General features: G+C 39.7%; 1 protein-coding gene across 1 annotated transcript in view; it reads left to right on the top strand.

The window, feature by feature from the left end:
* The window catches only part of GPR180 (G protein-coupled receptor 180), a 38665-nt gene extending 20761 nt beyond the window's left edge, over positions 1-17904 (top strand). The window contains exons 4-9 of the mRNA XM_038759541.1: positions 7712-7892; positions 8035-8084; positions 10447-10604; positions 12561-12752; positions 15286-15363; positions 16605-17904. Of these exons, the coding sequence (XP_038615469.1) occupies positions 7712-7892; positions 8035-8084; positions 10447-10604; positions 12561-12752; positions 15286-15363; positions 16605-16763 (818 nt within the window). The 3' untranslated portion in view covers positions 16764-17904. The remainder of the gene's footprint in view (positions 1-7711; positions 7893-8034; positions 8085-10446; positions 10605-12560; positions 12753-15285; positions 15364-16604) is intronic.
* Positions 17905-18238: the final 334 nt, after the last annotated feature.

Raw genomic sequence — 18238 nt, 5'->3', positions numbered from 1 at the left:
ATCTCTACAATGAGGCAAACAGCTTTGTACAAAATTGAAAATCTTAAAAGCTGGAATGCTGTCCAATCCTCTATATGGCTAGATCTGGACTTACTCCAGAAGACATGTCCAGCTTGAGTAGTTTCACCAACAAACCGTACTCAGCAGCAAGTGGCCGGGTAATAGCTCCAAGAACGCAGACAGCTCAGCAGCACTGAGGCAGTCCTCACAGCCACACAGCTCTACTGGGTGGAACATGCGAGGAGAATTGGGTGATAAACAAAACTGTGGACACATGCAAACCAGAAAGGCAGAATGGATTAGTTAAAAGCAGAATGAAGCACACTCTCAATCAGTGTGACAAAGTAGCTGGTTGTTTAGACACCCCTGCAGCACCCAGGCCAGCCGGTCAGAAGGTTTGCCCTTCTCAAGCTAAAAAAAAAATCAAGATAAAGAGTTCAAAAACAGAATTAATAGCTAAAATAATATTGATGGCAGAAGTGATAATTACGTGAGTTACAAATTGGTAAACTGGCTGGGTGCTATGTTTTTGGTTGGGGGGAAATGGCTTCATGTAGAAGTGGAAAGATATTGGTAAAAAAGAGATACTGATCAATTGGAAAACCTTACTCTTGACTTCATAATACTAATAACACTAATAATATGGAGTTTATATAGATCCTTTCTTCCATGAACTCATAGCTGTTCACGTATTCTGTTTCATTCATCGTTACCAAATCATTTGAGGTGGATATCTTGCCAGTTTAGCTAGGGATCTAGTAGCTAGTGGACTAGAACTCTTGCTTCCTAGCTGCCAGCCTTAGCATGCCTTCCTTAAAAACTCTTGTTAATACTGAAAAGAAAAGAAAGTCTGTTGTACATGCACATGAATCTGTACCTCCTAAGGTCTTTATACCCACTTACCCCCGGCTCCACTTACCCCCGGCTCCACAGCACTTATGTAAATACCCCTGTATTCTCCCATTCCCTTATCAGTAACTCATTTTAATGTCTGCCTTCCTCTCAAAAGTGGTCATGTCTATCAACTTTGTTGTATTCTTCTCTCTGAAGCCCCTTGCAGAGTGGTTTGGCACACAGTAAGCACTCAATAAATACCATTGATTGATTGATGGTATTGATGATTCTGAATTCTAAAGAGATATGTGGGTCTCTTATGAGCTTTATTCATTCATTCAATCGTATTTATTGAGCACTTACTGTGTGTAGAGCACTATACTAAGCGCTTGGGAAGTACAAGTTGGCAACAAATAGAGACGGTCCCTACCCAACAATGGTTTCTTCTGCATCCTCTCAAGCATTTTAGTAATGTTTTAGTTGTACGGAGGAGTAGTAGTAATGGTGAGGTGCAAAAAATATTTTTTCCTCTTGTTATTTCTGCAATGTGTGCCTCCACAAAGTCTCTTTTTTTCCATTTCAGAAATATATTCTGGGGTACACTTTTCTTAGGCCACTTCACATTTCTCTCTGTAAGTTCTACCACTTTCTGATGAAAGTTGGCTAACTAACACATATAACGAGAAGAGCTTTGTATTTGAATGTCCTGAAGCACATAGTCGCAATTAAGACAATTTTCAATTCTTGCAAAATGTCTTTGTATTATTGTATTTCAAAAAAATCATGGCATCTGAGTGAAGGACAATTTACCATATCTTGTGTATTATGCAGGCTTATTCGCTGAGTAAGAAACCACTTTCAGCATGTCATCTTATTCTAATAGACAAGTTTTTCTTGATCATGAGCATCATGTCAAAGAGCAGAATAAAATTACAATGTTCCAAAAGAGTCAGAGGTGTTAACATTTAGTTGAATTGAAACATGGTACATATATAGGTACACTTTACTGTAAATAGGTCCAGCTGTATGGATATGGATTTGTGGAGCAGCATTTCCTAGTGGAAAGAGCACTGGCCTAGGAGGAAGAGGATCTGGCTTCTAATCCCAGTTCCATCATTTGCCTGCTGTTTGTTCTGGGGCAAGTCACTTAACTTCTCTGGGTGCCAGTTTCCTCATCTGTAAAATGGGGTTTAATACCTATCCTCCTTCCTACTTTGACTGTGAGTCCCCATTATGAGAAGCAGCGTGGCTTAGTGGAAAGAGCATGGGCTTCGGAGTCAAAAGACATGGGTTCTAATTCCAGCTCCGCCACTTGTCTGCTGTGTGACCTTGGGCAAGCCGCTTAACGTCTCTGTGCCTCAGTTACCTCATCTGTAAAATGGGAATTAAGACTATGAGCCCCACGTGGGATAACCGGACTATCTTGTATTTACCCCAGCACTTGGAACAGTGCTCGGCACATAGTATGTGCTTAATAAATACCATAATTATTAATATTATTATTATTATGTGGGGCAGGAACTGTGTCCCACCTGATTAATTTGTAGCTACCCCAGCCCTTAGAAGAGTGCGTGACATATAGGAAGTGCTTAACAAGTACCATTAAAACAAAATGATATATCCTTTCTCATGGATTCACTGCCTAGGTAGTATAGTTCCACAGACCAATAAGGATATATAGTTATTTACATAATGAGGAAGCATAGTCATAATCAAACCTAGCCTCAGCATGTAGCATTGCAGTGGACCATTCGGGGGGAAAAAAAACAACAACAGAGAACAGTCCAGCATAGCAAACCACTGTCAGGACAGAGGGGCACATTTCGGGAAGAGACTTCAGAAATTAGTCCAGAAGAAACGTTTCAAGGAGTCAGTAAAGCAGCAGTCCAAGAGGGTTTCCCTTCTCACAGGCATTCAAACCTCCATCCACTGGACAAGTCAGTCTAGGCTGTCATATTGGGAAGGAAAGGTTTACAATTGGAAATCCGTGACCTTCTCCCCAAACCTGTAGCTAGTTTGTTCAGGAAGAATGGGAAATGACCTTGAGAGAACAACAGCTCGAGGACCAGGTTAGAAACCCTATGATTGATTCCAGGATACTGCCCTTCTTGGTGCTAACCTGATGAACAGCTGCAGCAGCCTCCCAGAGGTACAACTGAAAGTTTGGCTTGATTAGTTATGATTGTTAAGGTAACAATGGGGGTTTGTTCACTCTTCTGAGGAAGAATGGCCCTTCATAAAATCAAAATCGTAAGCTGAAAAGAAAATGAACGAATTGATAACCTACAGTGGTTTTGTTAGAATTGTATTCGCTCCTAAGATTATTGAATCATGATTTATTTTTAAAATTTCTTGTATGAAATTAAGGCGATAATGATTTATGCAAACTCTAGTGAAATTGTACTTTGTGAATCAAAAGCTGCTTAAATGCCACATAAGTGATTCCCAAACTAATTCGCTTCATACTTTGCACTCTGAATAATTTCCTCTATTTTGAATATAATTACTTTATGTGGTGGGTATCCCATTCATTCTGAAAGTTCCCAATCCTTCCGTCATATACTTCTTATTTAAAAAACTTTATTTCAGTTATTTCTAAAACGTTAATACTTTGGAGACTCTAATTGTATAGCCTGTTTACAAGTTAATGAAACAACTTTATTCTGTATTAAAGTTATTCGGAATAAAATACGTGAGAAATCGAATATAGTATTTTAATACATTAATACGAAGAAATAGAGTGAATATTATTTCAATTTTATTTTAAGAACAAATAAAAGCAAATTTTAAAAACCAATCCCCAAACCTACCATTTTTTTTCTTTACCCATTCGTTATAAATAGGTGTAGCTGTACTAGTTCCCAGTTTAGACCCTTGTCCCCAGAAGCATCTGATCTGGGGCTACTGCTCAGTAATAAAGCTCAATTCTTCTCTAAGTCCAAGGAGAGTTTTTCCCTAGTGCAGTTAATTTCCGTAGAATGGACTTTATTTCCTATTATGTGAAATGAGGGTGACACCCAGTGGCTAAAGTGTCGATTAAATTTTTTTCTTACTTTTTTTTTTAATCACTTTGTCATGTATTTTTTTTGTGGCATTTAAGTGCTTACTATGTGTCAAGCATTACTCAAAGTGGTGAGGTTAGATACAAGCTAAGCAAGCCAGATACAGTCCCCATCCCACATGGAGCTCACCGTGTAAGTAGCAGGAGAAAAGGAATTGAATACCCATTTTGCTGTTGAGTAAACTGAGGCATGGGGAAGTGAAGTAACTTGCCCAAGGTTACACAGCGGGCAAGTGCTGAAACCGGGATTACAGCCAGGTCCTCTGACTCCCAGGCCCGATTTTATCGATTTTATCCATTGTGCCATGATGCTTCCCATGGTTGAAATAATTGGTTGAATCATTTGTTGAACTGATCCCTTGCTATTCGTTTGTTAGCAATAATTGAAATAAAGTTTTGCAAATAAGAAACATAACAAAAGGATTGGGAACCTTCAGAATGAATGGTACAGCCGCCACATTTGAAACTGAAACTTTGGGTTTTGTTTTATTTTAAAAGAGAATTTTATGTCATGGCGTATTTTAAGAAAATATCAAATTCTTTATGACAGGTGAGCCCCCCACCTGATTCAGGTATCTGATTCCCACCTCTGTATTCTCTCCCAGCACACAGAAAAGTGCTTTGCACCCAATAAAGGCTTAGTAAATACTACTGCTATGGATTAGCCAACTTTCTCCTGGTGAAAAATCACCAGGCTCAAGTGTGCACCAAGTGGGAGGTGCCCCCATAATGTCAGCACTTTCCGTCTTTACTTTCTTCTCCTGAGCATGTGCCACCTCCCAAACCTAGAGGTTTTCCAGGGAAAAATTAATCTGCAGCTACAAGCAGGGGAAGAAATGTGGAGCCACATGCAGAAGAGAGCATAAACTAGCCAACTTCGCTCCTAACCCAAACCACCTCCCCCTTTTCCTCCATTTTACACATTCCTTAATCAAACATATTCATTGACCACTTTTGTGTTCAGAGCATTGTACTGTTTGACAGAGTTGGTAGGCACTTTCCTGCCCACAACAAGTTTACAGTGCTTCCTTTCTCATATCTCCTACTCCCACACTCCTTCTTCTCATCCTGTTGCCCCCCTCCCCAGAGACCAGGTCTTCCCCTCCATTCATCTTTCCTTCACCCTTTTCTTTTCCCTTCTTTGTCTCCCTGCCTTTCTGTCTTCCAGCTATATTCACATTATTTTTCTGTCTCCTTTTACAGTATCTCTATTTGTCTTCTCTGCCTCTCTTCCCCCACCTCTCTGGCTGTATCTCACCTTTTCTGTCTTTCTATCTTTTCTTCTTCGCCTCCACTTCAGTCCTCCCTCTGGGAAACAGGAGTCATATGACTTGCACGGGACACGCCACTCACCCAGGCGTCCCGTCCCTCTTCTTGCAGAAACAGCTAACCAGAGTTTGACTCTTGCTTATGAATGCTACTGTGGCCAGGGTGTATCAGAGAGGAGAAGCAGGGAAGGGTGGGGCAGTCCTTACAATTCCCAGTGGGTGGGCTGGTGAAATCTTTCCCTGGGCCATTCTTTGGGAGCATCAGTTTGACAACCCAGTTTTTTCCGGTGCCATTCGAAAAGCTAAACTTCTTCAGAAAACCCTATCTGGTTAGCACATAATGACAGTAACTGAGGTTTTGTTAAACGCTTACTGTGGGCCAGGCACTGAACTAAGCGCTGAGGTGGATACAAGCAAATCGGGTTGCACACAGTCCCTGTCCCACATGGGGCTCGCGGTCTCAATCCCCATTTTACAGATGAGGTAACTAAGGCGTAGAGAAGTGAAGTGACTTGCCCAAAGTCACACAGAAGACAAGTGGCAGAGCTGAGATTAGAACCCACAAGTTTCTGACTCCTAGGCTGTGCTCTATCCACTAGGCCATGCTCCTTCTCATAAACTACCTCACTACTGCCCAGAGTAGGCCCTCAGTAAATACTACTGAAAGGGCATAAGGAGGTGGAAAGACAGTCCTTGGAGGGGAAGGTCCCGATGATCTTCCCTGCTCCAGGCACTGTCTCTAGTTCCAAACTGACATGGCATCCACAACAGTCCAACATTTCTGAAGGCTGTTGCCGGTTCTTGGCTCCCAAGGGATGGAGGAGGAGGGAGACAGGGCCTGGGCACTCTCAGCCACCTCCTTGGGATGTGAGCGACCTGCCACAGAACCTGACGCACCCGTGATTTGACAGGCACTTCTGATTTCCAACTTAAATAATGACAAAGCATTTTTGAAATTGAAAACCAGTATATCTGGACGTTAGCAGCCAGCTGAATTTCATACTGGAACCATTGTTCTCATTAACTCTCATGTACAAAGCTGCATTATAGAGTTCAGTATTGCTAAGGCTGTTTCATTCATTCATTCAATCGTATTTATTGAGCGCTTACTGTGTGCAGAGCACTGTACTAAGCGCTTGGGAAGTGCAAGTTGGCAACATATAGTGAATAGTGAAGAGAGCACGGGCCTCAGAGTAAGAAGGTCATGGCTTCCAATCCTGCCTCCTCCACTTGTCTGCTATGTGATTTTGGGCAGGTCACTTCACTTCTCTGGGCCTCAGATCCCTTATCTGTAAAATGGGGATTGAAGCAGGGACTGTGTCCAACCTGATTTGCATGTATCCACCCCAGCACTTATCATATTATTATTATACAGTGCCTGGCACACACAGTAAGTGCTTAAACACCACAATTATTAATTATTATTATCATTTAAAAAGGGTACTGGGGTGTTCCAGAATAAATTAAAACTATAATAATAATTGTGTTTTTTGTTAAGCGCATCCTCTACCACTGGAGAGGATACAAGCAAATCGGGTTGGACACAGTCCCTGTCCCATACGCTTAGTACAGTGCTCACCACATGGTAAGGGTTCATTAAATACCATTGAATCCTATGCCCACAGTAGCACTCAATAAGTACCCATAACTGAACACAAAAGGATCTAAAAGAATGCAGAATTGCCTGATTGCAAAAGCCATGATTCCAAACAAGACAAAACTTCAAAATACTTGCACAAAAGCGAGGACAGCTGAACTATATGTATCCAGAGTAACGCCTGTCTTTATCGCAGAAGTGAAAAGTCGGCTCTGCGTTTTACTACAGATACGTAGTCCCTAAGTAGAGAAATAGTTTCAGTTTAAACACTTCCCATTAAATGGCCAACAGTTTGGATTTTACAGACATTATTCTGGGAGTTTAATAATAATAATTGTGGTATTTGTTAAATGCTTATTATGTGACATTCTATTTATTTTATTTTGTTAGTATGTTTGGTTTTCTTCTCTGCCTCCCCCTTTTAGACTGTGAGCCCACTGTTGGGTAGGGACTGTCTCTATATGTTGCCAACTTGTACTTCCCAAGTGCTTAGTACAGTGCTCTCTGCACACAGTAAGTGCTCAATAAATACGATTGATTGATTGATTGATGTGACAGGCACTGTACTAAGCGCTGGGTGGATACCAGCAAATCGGGTTGAACACAGCCCCTGTCCCACGTGGGGTTCACAGTCTTAATCCCCATTTTACAGATGAAGTAACTGAGGCACAGAGAAGTGAAGTGACTTGCCTAAGGTCACACAGCAGACAAGTAGAGGAGCAGGGATTAGAACCCATGACCTGACTCCCAGTCCCACGCTCTATCCACTGTGCCATGCTGCTTCTCACCTCGCCATGCTGCTTCTCAGCATCGAGATTTCCATCATCAAACTTATGCATCATTTTTCATTTCTAAAACTGATCACCAGAGATGTTTTTGATAGGCTTTTTCTAATTGGCTTACACCTGACTTTGTTTTACTGAAGTAGACTGCCTTTTCTTCTTTTTACAGGGTTACATGAATTCTTTTTCCTCCTTGTCCTAGTGTACTTTGTGGCTGCTTGCATTTACGCTCAGTCACTGTGGCAGACAATAAAGAAAGGAGGACCCATGCATACAGTCTTAAAGGTGCTGACAACTGCATTGCTGTTGCAGGCTGGTTCAGCTTTTGCTAATTACCTTCATTTCTCCAGGTAACAATATCACTGCAGTTCTGTTTAAATCATTTATGCTAATTAATCTTTCAAGGTTATTCTAATATAATTGTTAATAATGTGTTTTCTTTTTATTATCTTTGTTTTGAAAACTAAAAACAACCTTCTTCATTTTTTTCAGTTACTCCAAAGATGGCATAGGTGCTCCTTTAATAGGTAGTTTGGCAGAATGTAAGTATCTTGTATTGTACTCTCCCAAGCGCTTACTACAGTGCACTGCACATAGTAAGCGCTCAATGAATACTATTGATTGATTAATTGTTCTGTCTTTTCTCATCTTCGATGCCTGTTTGAACAATTCAACCGTACCATCAATTTTTGGTAATAACTGTTTTAGTTGGAAAATTAGTTGGAAAATTGGAACATTGAAAAACGTTGCAATGTGGGATTAATTTGAAAATGGATCAAAATATTAAATAAGCCCCATACTGTGACAGATTTTCAAAGGTGTCCCATCCTGAAGATGTCACATCCCAGAAGGCACTGGATCTTTAGTAAAATCCTGGAATAGATTATTAATGGGTTGCTGCTCTTCTTCCTAGAGGCTTTTGTCAGGAACTTCGTCGAAGTTCCCAAGACCATTCCCATGATTTGCCTTCCATATTAGTACCCAAAAAAACCTATTTAGTTCTTGTTTCAAATTTCACATTCCAAATTAGGTAATTCCTTTTAGGGGTTTAACATTCTTTCCATTTCCAAGGATTCCATCATTTTCCCCAGTACTACCAAATGGAATAGCCCATGGTTTTCTTTTGGCTGTCTATATGCATTACTTGTCCATGTACCCATTCTGTTTGATAAGCCTACTGATTATTGTTTCTAAAATGCAGTGAGTGTGATTTTCCTGTAAATAGGTACAAAATTGATTGCTCCTATCTCTCTAGCCAAGATAACTAAGATAATATTTACAGTCACCTCTTTATTTAGTTCCATGTGGTTTAACTGTGGTTTTAACTGTGGGACTTTTGATTCTCCTTCTCCCAATTGCTTTTTTGCCATTCAACAGCTAGCCTTTTCCCTTTTTTAAAATATCCATTCCAGTGACAGCAATGATAGCAAGCTGAAAGGGTAATAAAATATATTTTTTTTTACATGCCACATGGAACTGGTGCTATACTTTTAGGTCAGAAATAATCAGTTTTCAATAAACTCTGTGTAAAACTTGCAGTGTTCACTGCAGTGAACTGTTCTGAGGGGCTTGGTCTGAACAATGCCTTGAATATGAGTTTTACTTTTACAACAATCTATTTGCTGCTTCAGGGAATGGCCTCCTGGTGGCACAGCCTACCAAGGCATCGGGGATTTTATTTTTCTTTGGAACTGAAACTGGGTGAAGCTGCATAGATTAATTTAGGGTATCACAAAAAGTGGTCATGAGGATCATTTCAAAAATATTTCATATTCACTCTTTCGTTTAATTCTGCCCCCAAAAAGGGAAAAAAAACCAGCTGTGTTTAGTCAGTGCAGGACTGGACTTGATCACTTCTGAATAGCAACTTGCATAAAGGGGGAAATCAATTGAGAAGAAAGCATAAAAACTAAATCAAGTAAGCCCACACAATGCTCTCACATTGATTCTTTTAGAGATGATCTCTGGACAGTATTAAAACACTTTTTTTTGGAGGGGGCTTTGGGAGCTTTTTAAACAAAGAGTAGGATCATTATGTGTATTCTTTTTGTGGAGTTTATAAAATGAAGAAAGCTAAAGACCCCAGGAAACTTTTCTGATACCACAGTTGGTGTTTCTGTTTTTATTAACTTTATCAGTGTCTGTTTAAAAAGATCCAGATTTACTTTCCATAAAAGAAGTTACACTAAAACACAGAACTAAAAAAACAGAAATGAAATAACACAAGGATTGGAAAAGATGCAATTTTTTTTCATGGTGGTAAAATGAGCTTTTGGGGTGTGGTGATGCTGAATTTATGAGCAAACATGTTTGAGATAAGCAAGAAAATGTTGGAAATAATAGATTATAGTTATTAGTATACATAGAGAGACATACTATGTAAATTGTGATTTGTCCTGAGTGAAATGATTCAAAAGAATTACATTTACTCACAAATTAAGGAGTCATTAATCTAGTCATTCTCCAGTTCTTTAAAGTAAGGAATATGCTCCCTCTGGGCTATAAACTCATTGTGGGCAGGAGACATGTCTATGTTTATGAGCAAACATGTTTGAGATTAGCAAGAAAATGTTGGAAATAATAGATTATAGTTATCAGGATACACAGAGAGACATACTATGTATGTTGTGATTTGTCCTGAGTGAAATGATTCAAAAGAATTACATTTACTCACAAATTAAGGGGTCATTAATCTTGTCATTCTCCAGTCCTTTAAAGTAAGGACTACGCTCCCTCTGGGCTATAAATTCATTGTGGGCAGGGAACATGTCTACCAACTCAGTTGTTTTGTACTCTACCAAGTATTTAGTTCAGTGCTCTGCACAAGTAAGCACTCAGTAAATACGATTGATCGATTGCTTTGTTTATAACTCTGTAAACTTACTTTTGTCTCCCGTCAATCAGTGTGTGACATAGCTTCCCAGGTACAGATGATGTACTTACTGCTGAGTCTGTGCATGGGTTGGACATTAGGCCGAATGAAGAAGTCTCCAAGTCGGCCCCTCCAGTGGGATTCTACACCAACGTCCACTGGCATAGCAGTCGTCACTGTCATCACACAGGTCTGAATTGATGCTTTTTCCTCTTGCTGTCTGAATTGCGTGGGACAGAAATACACAGCACTTCAAATTTTTGAATAGCTCACACTCTGTACAATTCAAAGGAAAGAAGGAGTGTAGCCTAGTGGAAAGAACATGGGTCTAAGAGTCAGAGGCCCTGGATTCTAATCCCAGATCTGCCTCTTTTCTGTCATGTGTTGCCTTGGGTAAGTCCTTTAACTTCTCTGCGCCTCGACTACTTTGTAAATGGGGATTAAATCCTATTCCCTCCTATTTAAACTGTATCCTTATGTGGGACAGGTACTGTATCCATCCTGATTATCTCATATATTCCCCAGCGCTTAGTACAGTGCTGAACATATAGAAAGTACTTAAGTAGCATTAAGAAAAAAAAATAATCACAGAAATTTGTACTATAATGTGAGCTTTTCCTTAATGTGGGATTCTGAAAGAAGGCAACCCTTGCATTATAAAGAGAACTGGGTATACTAATGAATTATACATAAAATAGAAATGAAAATGTGTATCTGAGAGTGGCAGTGAGCTGGATGTTCTGAGATTATGTGTGGTGCTTTTGCATTAATTAGAAAAAAGCATGTTTTACAATATGGATTTGGGGCTCTATCTTAAAAAAAGTAAATGGGATAGTTCAGTAGAGAAGTGGAAGCAGCCATCTCAGACATGGAAAACAGTTTGAGCAAAGGTTTTACAAAGGAGTGGTGTTATTCAGTCTGTCACCAAATCCTGTTGGTTATTCCTGCACATTTCCAGAATCCACCTCTCCCACACTAAATAAACTTTCACCACATTAGTCTGTGTCATACATATCCTGGCTTGACAACTACATCAGCCTCCTTGCTGATCTATGTGCTTAGTACAGAATTAGATGCACAATAAGCTCTCAATGAATACTATTGATCTCCCCCCTACCATTCTTTCTCTTCTTCAGTCCATACTCCTCTCTCTCTTCTACCCATTTTTATAAAACATTGTTGTGCATAGGCTTCCCCACTCCTCAGGAACCATGGTTTCCCCTCCATCTCCTCATCAAGCAGAAACTCCTAACCATCAATTTCAAGAACTCAATCAGTTCTCATCCCACCCCGCCCCATTATCCTTGCTCTTTTTCCACTAGACCCCAATTTGCATACTTGGTTCCTTTCAATCTAACCTACTCGTTGTGCCCTATTCTCAGCTCTCTCAGTATTTGCCTCTTGTTCACACCCTCCCTTCTGCCTGGAAATCCCTTCCCCTTCATATTTGGCCAACCACTGCTCTCCCCATCTTTAAGGCCCTCCTGAAATCACAGCTTCTCCAAAGGGAATATAATTCTAATCTTCAATTACTTATCTATATTATTTCATTTTCCTTAGGCCTTAGTCTGGTACACTGCACACCCTAGGAACTCCGTGAATACTATTGATTGATTATTGATTGAAAAGTTTGTGTATGGAGAATGGCGAGCATATTTCCCTGAAAGGGAGTGCTGTGTAGTAAGTGGTCGATACACAGGGGGCACTCGATTCATTCATTCATTCAATCGTATGTATTGAGCGCTTACTGTGTGCAGAGCACTGTACTAAGCACTTGGGAAGTACTAGTTGGATAAATGGTGTTGATGATAGGAGTGGTGCTTGCAGGTTTGTAGCAGAAGATGGGAGCTGTTATGTATGCAGAGGCTGTTGATGTGGTGCCCTGAACCCTGAGAAAATGGGATTGTAGTTTATCCAGAAGTCAGATGTTAATTTACTGACCGTCTTTAGCTGTTAGGAAAAAAACATATCTTTGAGCTCTTGTGTATAATTTTATTCAATAAAACCTCTCCATTCCTAGTTCATCACATCAGGGCAGGGTCTGCCTGATGTGGCAGCTTCCTGAGGAATGTATACCGAAGTCACGAAAAGATGAATTTAAATAGGAGCAACATTTGTGCAAATGTAATTTGTTGTTGTTTTGCAGAGCATATTGCTGTTGTGGGAGCAGTTTGAAGATACCAACCACCACAGTTACCACGCACACCACAGCTTAGCCGGAACGCTTCTCATCATTTTAAGGGTTTGCTTAGCATTGTCACTGGGCGGTGGTCTCTACCAGATCATCATGGTGGAAAGAAGTACACTGAAAAGGGAGTTCTACATTACATTTGCCAAAGTGAGTTCCATATACAGCATAGTTCATTTCCATTAGTCATTGTCTTACGATACTGGTGGGTAGCTTGTCGTGGCAGGCAAGAGATGTGGGCACCTCTCTCTTTGGTAGTGCTACTGATTAATTCTGTGGCTTTGGGAGAAGCTGATGTCCAGGCTGGAGAGTTTAATTCATTGCTTTTCAAGCCCAGTCCATTTAAGTGATCTTCTATGTTGAATTGGCACTGTCCCACCCTGGGCTTTTCCCCCCCAAGGTCCCCTTCCTTTTGAAAATAGGCTCGAGGACTGCAGGTGGCCAACAACCTTCCCTGCTTGAATTACCCTAGGAAATCAAGTCCGTTATAAGTCATCTGAGTAACTCATTTTCAGAAAGGCCGTGGCCCACTTCAGTGCGGACCCCAGACACTTTTCTGATTCCCTGAAGTAGAGAAGCAGTGTGGCTCAGTGGAAAGACTCAGAGGTCATGGGTTCAAATCCTGGCTCCACCAATTGTCAGCTGTGTGACTTTGGGCAAGTCACTTAACTTCTCTGGGACTCAGTTACCTCATCTGTAAAATGGGGATGAAGACTGTGAGCCCCCTGTGGGAAACCTGATCACCTTGTAACCTCCCCAACCGTAGAACAGTGTTTTGCACATAGTAAGTGCTTAATAAATGCTATCATCATCATTATTATTATTATTATTATTATTATTAACCTGGCTTCCACAGGAAGCTCAGAATTGACCCAGGATACTCAAGGCAGCTGGCCTTTGGACCAGTTCCCTTCCCCAGCTCTGATGAGGTTTTAGAAATGCAGTTGGTCAGGCAGCAATCAGCAGACTGGAACAATTCTTTCTGAAATGAGGGTATCACCATCTCCTGTCCTGCTGGACTGTTGTAAATCCCAAAGAGACATTTATTTTCAAGAGGTTATAAAATGCTCTGGGCTTCTCAGTCAGTCAAGAGTATGTATTGATCCCCTGCCGAGAGCAGAACACTGTACTAAGCTTTTGGGAGACTAAATGTTTCCATTGTATTTATTGAGCGCTTACTGTGGGCAAAGGAAATAGGAATAGGAAAGAGAAGCCTGTAAGTTAATCAATCATATTCATTGAGCACTTACTATGTGCAGAGCACTGTAATAAGCACTTAGGAGGGTACAGTTCAATAGAATTAGCAGACCTGTTCCCTGCCCATAACAAACTTATAGTCTAGAGAAGTGAAGGGGGGGCTCTTGGTAGAGAAGCAGCGTGGCTCAGTGGAAAGAGCCCGGGCTTAGGAGTCAGAGGTCATGGGTTCTAATCCCGGCTCCACCACATGTCTGCTGTGTGACCTTGGGCAAGTCACTTTAGTTCTTTGAGCCTCAGTTACCTCATCTGTAAAATGGGGATTAAGACTGTGAGCCCTGCATGGGACAACCTGATTACCTTGTATCCCCCCAGTGCTTAGAACAGTGCTTAACATAGTAACCACTTAACAAAATGTCATTATTATTATTATTCACATTCTTCTCTTCTCTTGCTTTTTCTCTCGCTTCTCTGGCTTGAGTCTTTCAGTAGTTGTAGTGTGGGTAGCCTAGTCTATCATCTGCCTCCAAGTCTAAGTTCTGTACCCACGAGCATTTCATCAACGATGAAAGCAAATACATCTGGGCAATCTGGTCCGTTCCTCAGAGTCTTTAACCAATGCATGGCAAGACCTGATGCAGACTGAGGCTCCCTAACTTCCCATACTGGGCACTACCTCAAAGTCTGCAGCAAGCTGCAAAGGTTTCAGATAAACAGAGGGAGAAGGGAGGGGCGGGGGAGCTCACACAAGGGGAAGCTTCACATCTGCTTCACAGTAAGAGCTCAATAAATACGATTGATTGAGTGATCTGCTAGCCAATCAATCAGTAGTATTTATTGAGAACTTACCATGTGCAGAGCACTGTACTTAGCTCTTGGGAGAGTACAATACAATGCAGTTGGTAGATATGATCCGTGCCCCCCAAGAGCTAACGGTCTAAAGTGGGAGACAGACTCTAATATAAATAAATAGAATGTTAAGTGAGAGTTCCTCCTGGAAGAAGAATACTCTAATTTTGGTCCCTTGGAGAATTGTTCGGGAATTTGATGAACTGAAATGTATGATATTCTTTCACCTGAGTCTACAAAACAAAGCCAGATTTTGAAGTGTTGAATAGGTTGACTCCAGACATGAGTTTAAAAAAAATGATGTATTAGTTCACAGATAATGTGAGAGTTACATTCTTGAAGAACCCTGACTAAGGAAAACTAGCAATGCAGATCGCACAGGCTGACCCATTACACATGTGTGCATGTAACTTTCTCCTACATCTTATTGCGTTCTACCCAGACAGACTCATGTTCCCTAATTCTCTATCTAAAATGCAAAGGAACATCTAAGTGTACTCTATTCCTACTCATTGATTTCTTAATAGCAGAAGAATTAAATATTGGATTTGCTACTTGAAATGGTTCAAGCCCATATTAATAATAATCAAATGTTGGGGCCTAAGAGGAAAAACCATAGAATGCCTTTCTTTTCTTTCAGGGCTGCCTCCTATGGTTTTTATGCCACCCAGTTCTTGCAGCGATAGCTATGATTTTAAATGACTACCAAAGAGAAAAGGTATGTTCAATCTAAACTATTTGTTTAGGAAGGCCGGTAATACACAAATTCTGAAACAGTTCCACTTACCCCTATTTGTTGGGATATTTCCAAGTTTTCAGAGTAGTTGGGAAGGTAATAGTAATACTCAGGTTGAAGTTCTCTGGACTGTAAACTCCTTGTGGGTAGGGATCGCATCTCTCAACTCTATTGCATATTTCTCTCCCAAACGCTTTGTAGCGTGCTCTGCACACAATAAGCACTCAATAAATGCCATTGCTTGTTTGATTTTTTGATAGAAGGTTCTGTAGAGTAAGAATAGTATAGTATTAAAATGAAGCAAAAAAAGGTTTCCTTGGCATTTCAAATTTAGATAAAAAGGAGTTTCCCTAGATTTTTTTTTCTTGCTAATTTTTAAATCGTTATTGAAATAACAAGATGAGGCTAGAACACACTGTGTACCGTAGCTAAATAAAACTCCTCTCCAAAATCCCTAGTATAGTTCATTCTTCAGGTAAATACAGGCCAAAACCTAGTGGATTTGCATGAAACTGTCCTGTTGCTTTTAACATGCTGTAGTTGAGAGAGAGAGAGAGACCTGCCCCACTCAAATATGCTTATTTTTATTTGTGTTGATACCTTCTTAGGTGACTAACCCATCATTCCACAGTAGAGTGTTGCCAAGAGCTCTCTCTTTACAAGCAATGTAGTGTGTGCATGAAAGCACAAATGTTTTCTGAGTCTGAGGTAGTCTTTAAAGGATAGATAGGTAAGAAGGTAGTCTACTAAATAGAGAAGCATCCTGAACATTTGAAAGACCTTTTAGAATACCGTCAAGGTTCAGGTATGAAGTTTTATTCCAAATACTCTATTTTCCAGGAACTTATTTTTTCCCTCTGTGTGTAGAAACTCTTTATTACTGGAGCATTCTTCCCTGAGAAGTTGGTCTAGTGAATTACTCTTTTGTGCTCCCATGGTTGTCAGCAAATACACTGTTAAATGATTTTGGGTGGGGTTTTTTTGTTTGTTTTTTTTTTACCTCTGAGAAAGTGCAATTCTAAGCAGGTAGTATTTTTCTTTTAAAATTTGCTTCAATAGAATATTTTCTTAATGCAGTTTAAAGGAGTGAAATAGCATTTTTTAATTACTATGTGAAAGTGGCCTGATAGATCGAGTATTATTTCTATACTAATGCATGCAGAATGTTTACCTTTTGTTCTGTGTTAAAAAAAAGACTGATTTCTTCTTTCCCCTTCTCTTAGGTTGTTACCATGGGTGTTATCCTCTGCCAATCTGTTTCTATGGTTATCCTCTACCGACTTTTTCTGTCTCATAGTCTGTACTGGGAAGTTTCTTCACTGTCTTCGGTAACACTACCACTGACAGTAGCATCTGGACACAAAAGCCGACCGCATTTCTGATCTGTGGTTAAGGGCAAAGTAGATACATTTGAGAGGAGGGGCAATAAGGATCTCTTTCACCACTCTGCATTCACTCTGTGAGAAAGCTGAACAATAAAAGCAGAGTAAGCTATTGGTTCTGCAACAGAGCAGTATCCAAAATGAAAAAATCCCGTGGAAGAAACGGAGTCATGAAGTGTATTTAAAATGGGAACTTTTAAAGAGACATTGTTCTTTAATGAGCAGTCATTTCTGAACAGAAACAAAGGAGAAAAAAGCTGTTTACAGTTTTGTTTGAGATTCTTTTCACTACATGTTTCTTCATCTTGTATCAATATAGCTGACTCAGGTTTGAAGGCTTTATAAAGAGTAATCAGTTAAATGATTACCTGCTCAAACATGTCTAAATTGCCTCCTTATGAAATCAGTGTAATGCACTTGAGGAAGAGTTGCTTTCTTTCAGGAAATACAGTTTGTGTTTAAGTTTGAAGGGCTTGGAAAAGAAAATCACTTCAGGATATGAATGTAAAATGTTCACAGTTAATGGTTATAAGCCTGTCTTTGTGCAATGGGGAAAAATCACACCTTTTCTACCACTATGAGCTGTGGTTCTTTTCTTATGACAAATATTTTTAATAAAATTAAATTTTTAAATATTATATGGGTGAGATAGGCTAAGTGCTCAGAAGAAAGCTGTTAGTAAATTATAACACTGAGGTGAAGAAAACAGCAGTTGGCATGTTTGAAAAGAAAAAAGGAAAATGAAATGTGTGATATGGTACTAGAATTTTAATCCTGATATAATTCATTTCTCTTACACTGAATCCTCAATCATAATTAAGCCATATACGCAGATTAAATTAACAGAAGCATTTCACATAAATGTGGGTTTCAGTCATCAACTAACCATGAATTCCTGCCCAAGGATACTTAATCAGGATTAAATTTTCTATGAATAATTGAAAAACAAAATACTCACTGGATTTGTTATAATCCATGTTGGCACTGTGTTCTAAGTAGTTGCCATCTTGAATCCATTGTAATAAAGCCATACTTACATTGCCTGAGTTTTGAGAATGCCAATTTAAAAATATACTTTCTAGAAGTACGTGTTTATTGGAAGTGTGATTAAATGTTTGACAATTGAAAATCTCCTCTCTACAGCATGCATATTTCCAGCAATCGTTGCAAGATTTTTTTTTCCAGTTTTCATTAGTCAGATGATTCAGACCTTTCATTTCAATCTCCTGGATATTACTCTGTGAGGATTTTATTTTCTAGTAAAGGTATTGCATTTTTAAAGAAAAAATAGCAAATTGACCATATAATTAATCTTTTTGTATTAAAACAGTTAATGATAGAGTTCATTTTAAGAATAGTCATGGCTTTGTCTTTGTTAGACTTTGACCTCAATCCTAGCCTTGTTTGAAATTAATAGTATTCTGTTTAAAGTATTATGACTAAGATAAAATGGCAACATGACAAAGTGCAGTATG

The sequence above is a fragment of the Tachyglossus aculeatus genome, chromosome 17 (assembly GCF_015852505.1).
Source record: "Tachyglossus aculeatus isolate mTacAcu1 chromosome 17, mTacAcu1.pri, whole genome shotgun sequence".
Lineage (NCBI taxonomy): Eukaryota > Metazoa > Chordata > Mammalia > Monotremata > Tachyglossidae > Tachyglossus > Tachyglossus aculeatus.
The sequence above is the reverse complement of the archived record's forward strand: the minus strand, read 5'-3'. Positions and strand labels throughout refer to the sequence as shown.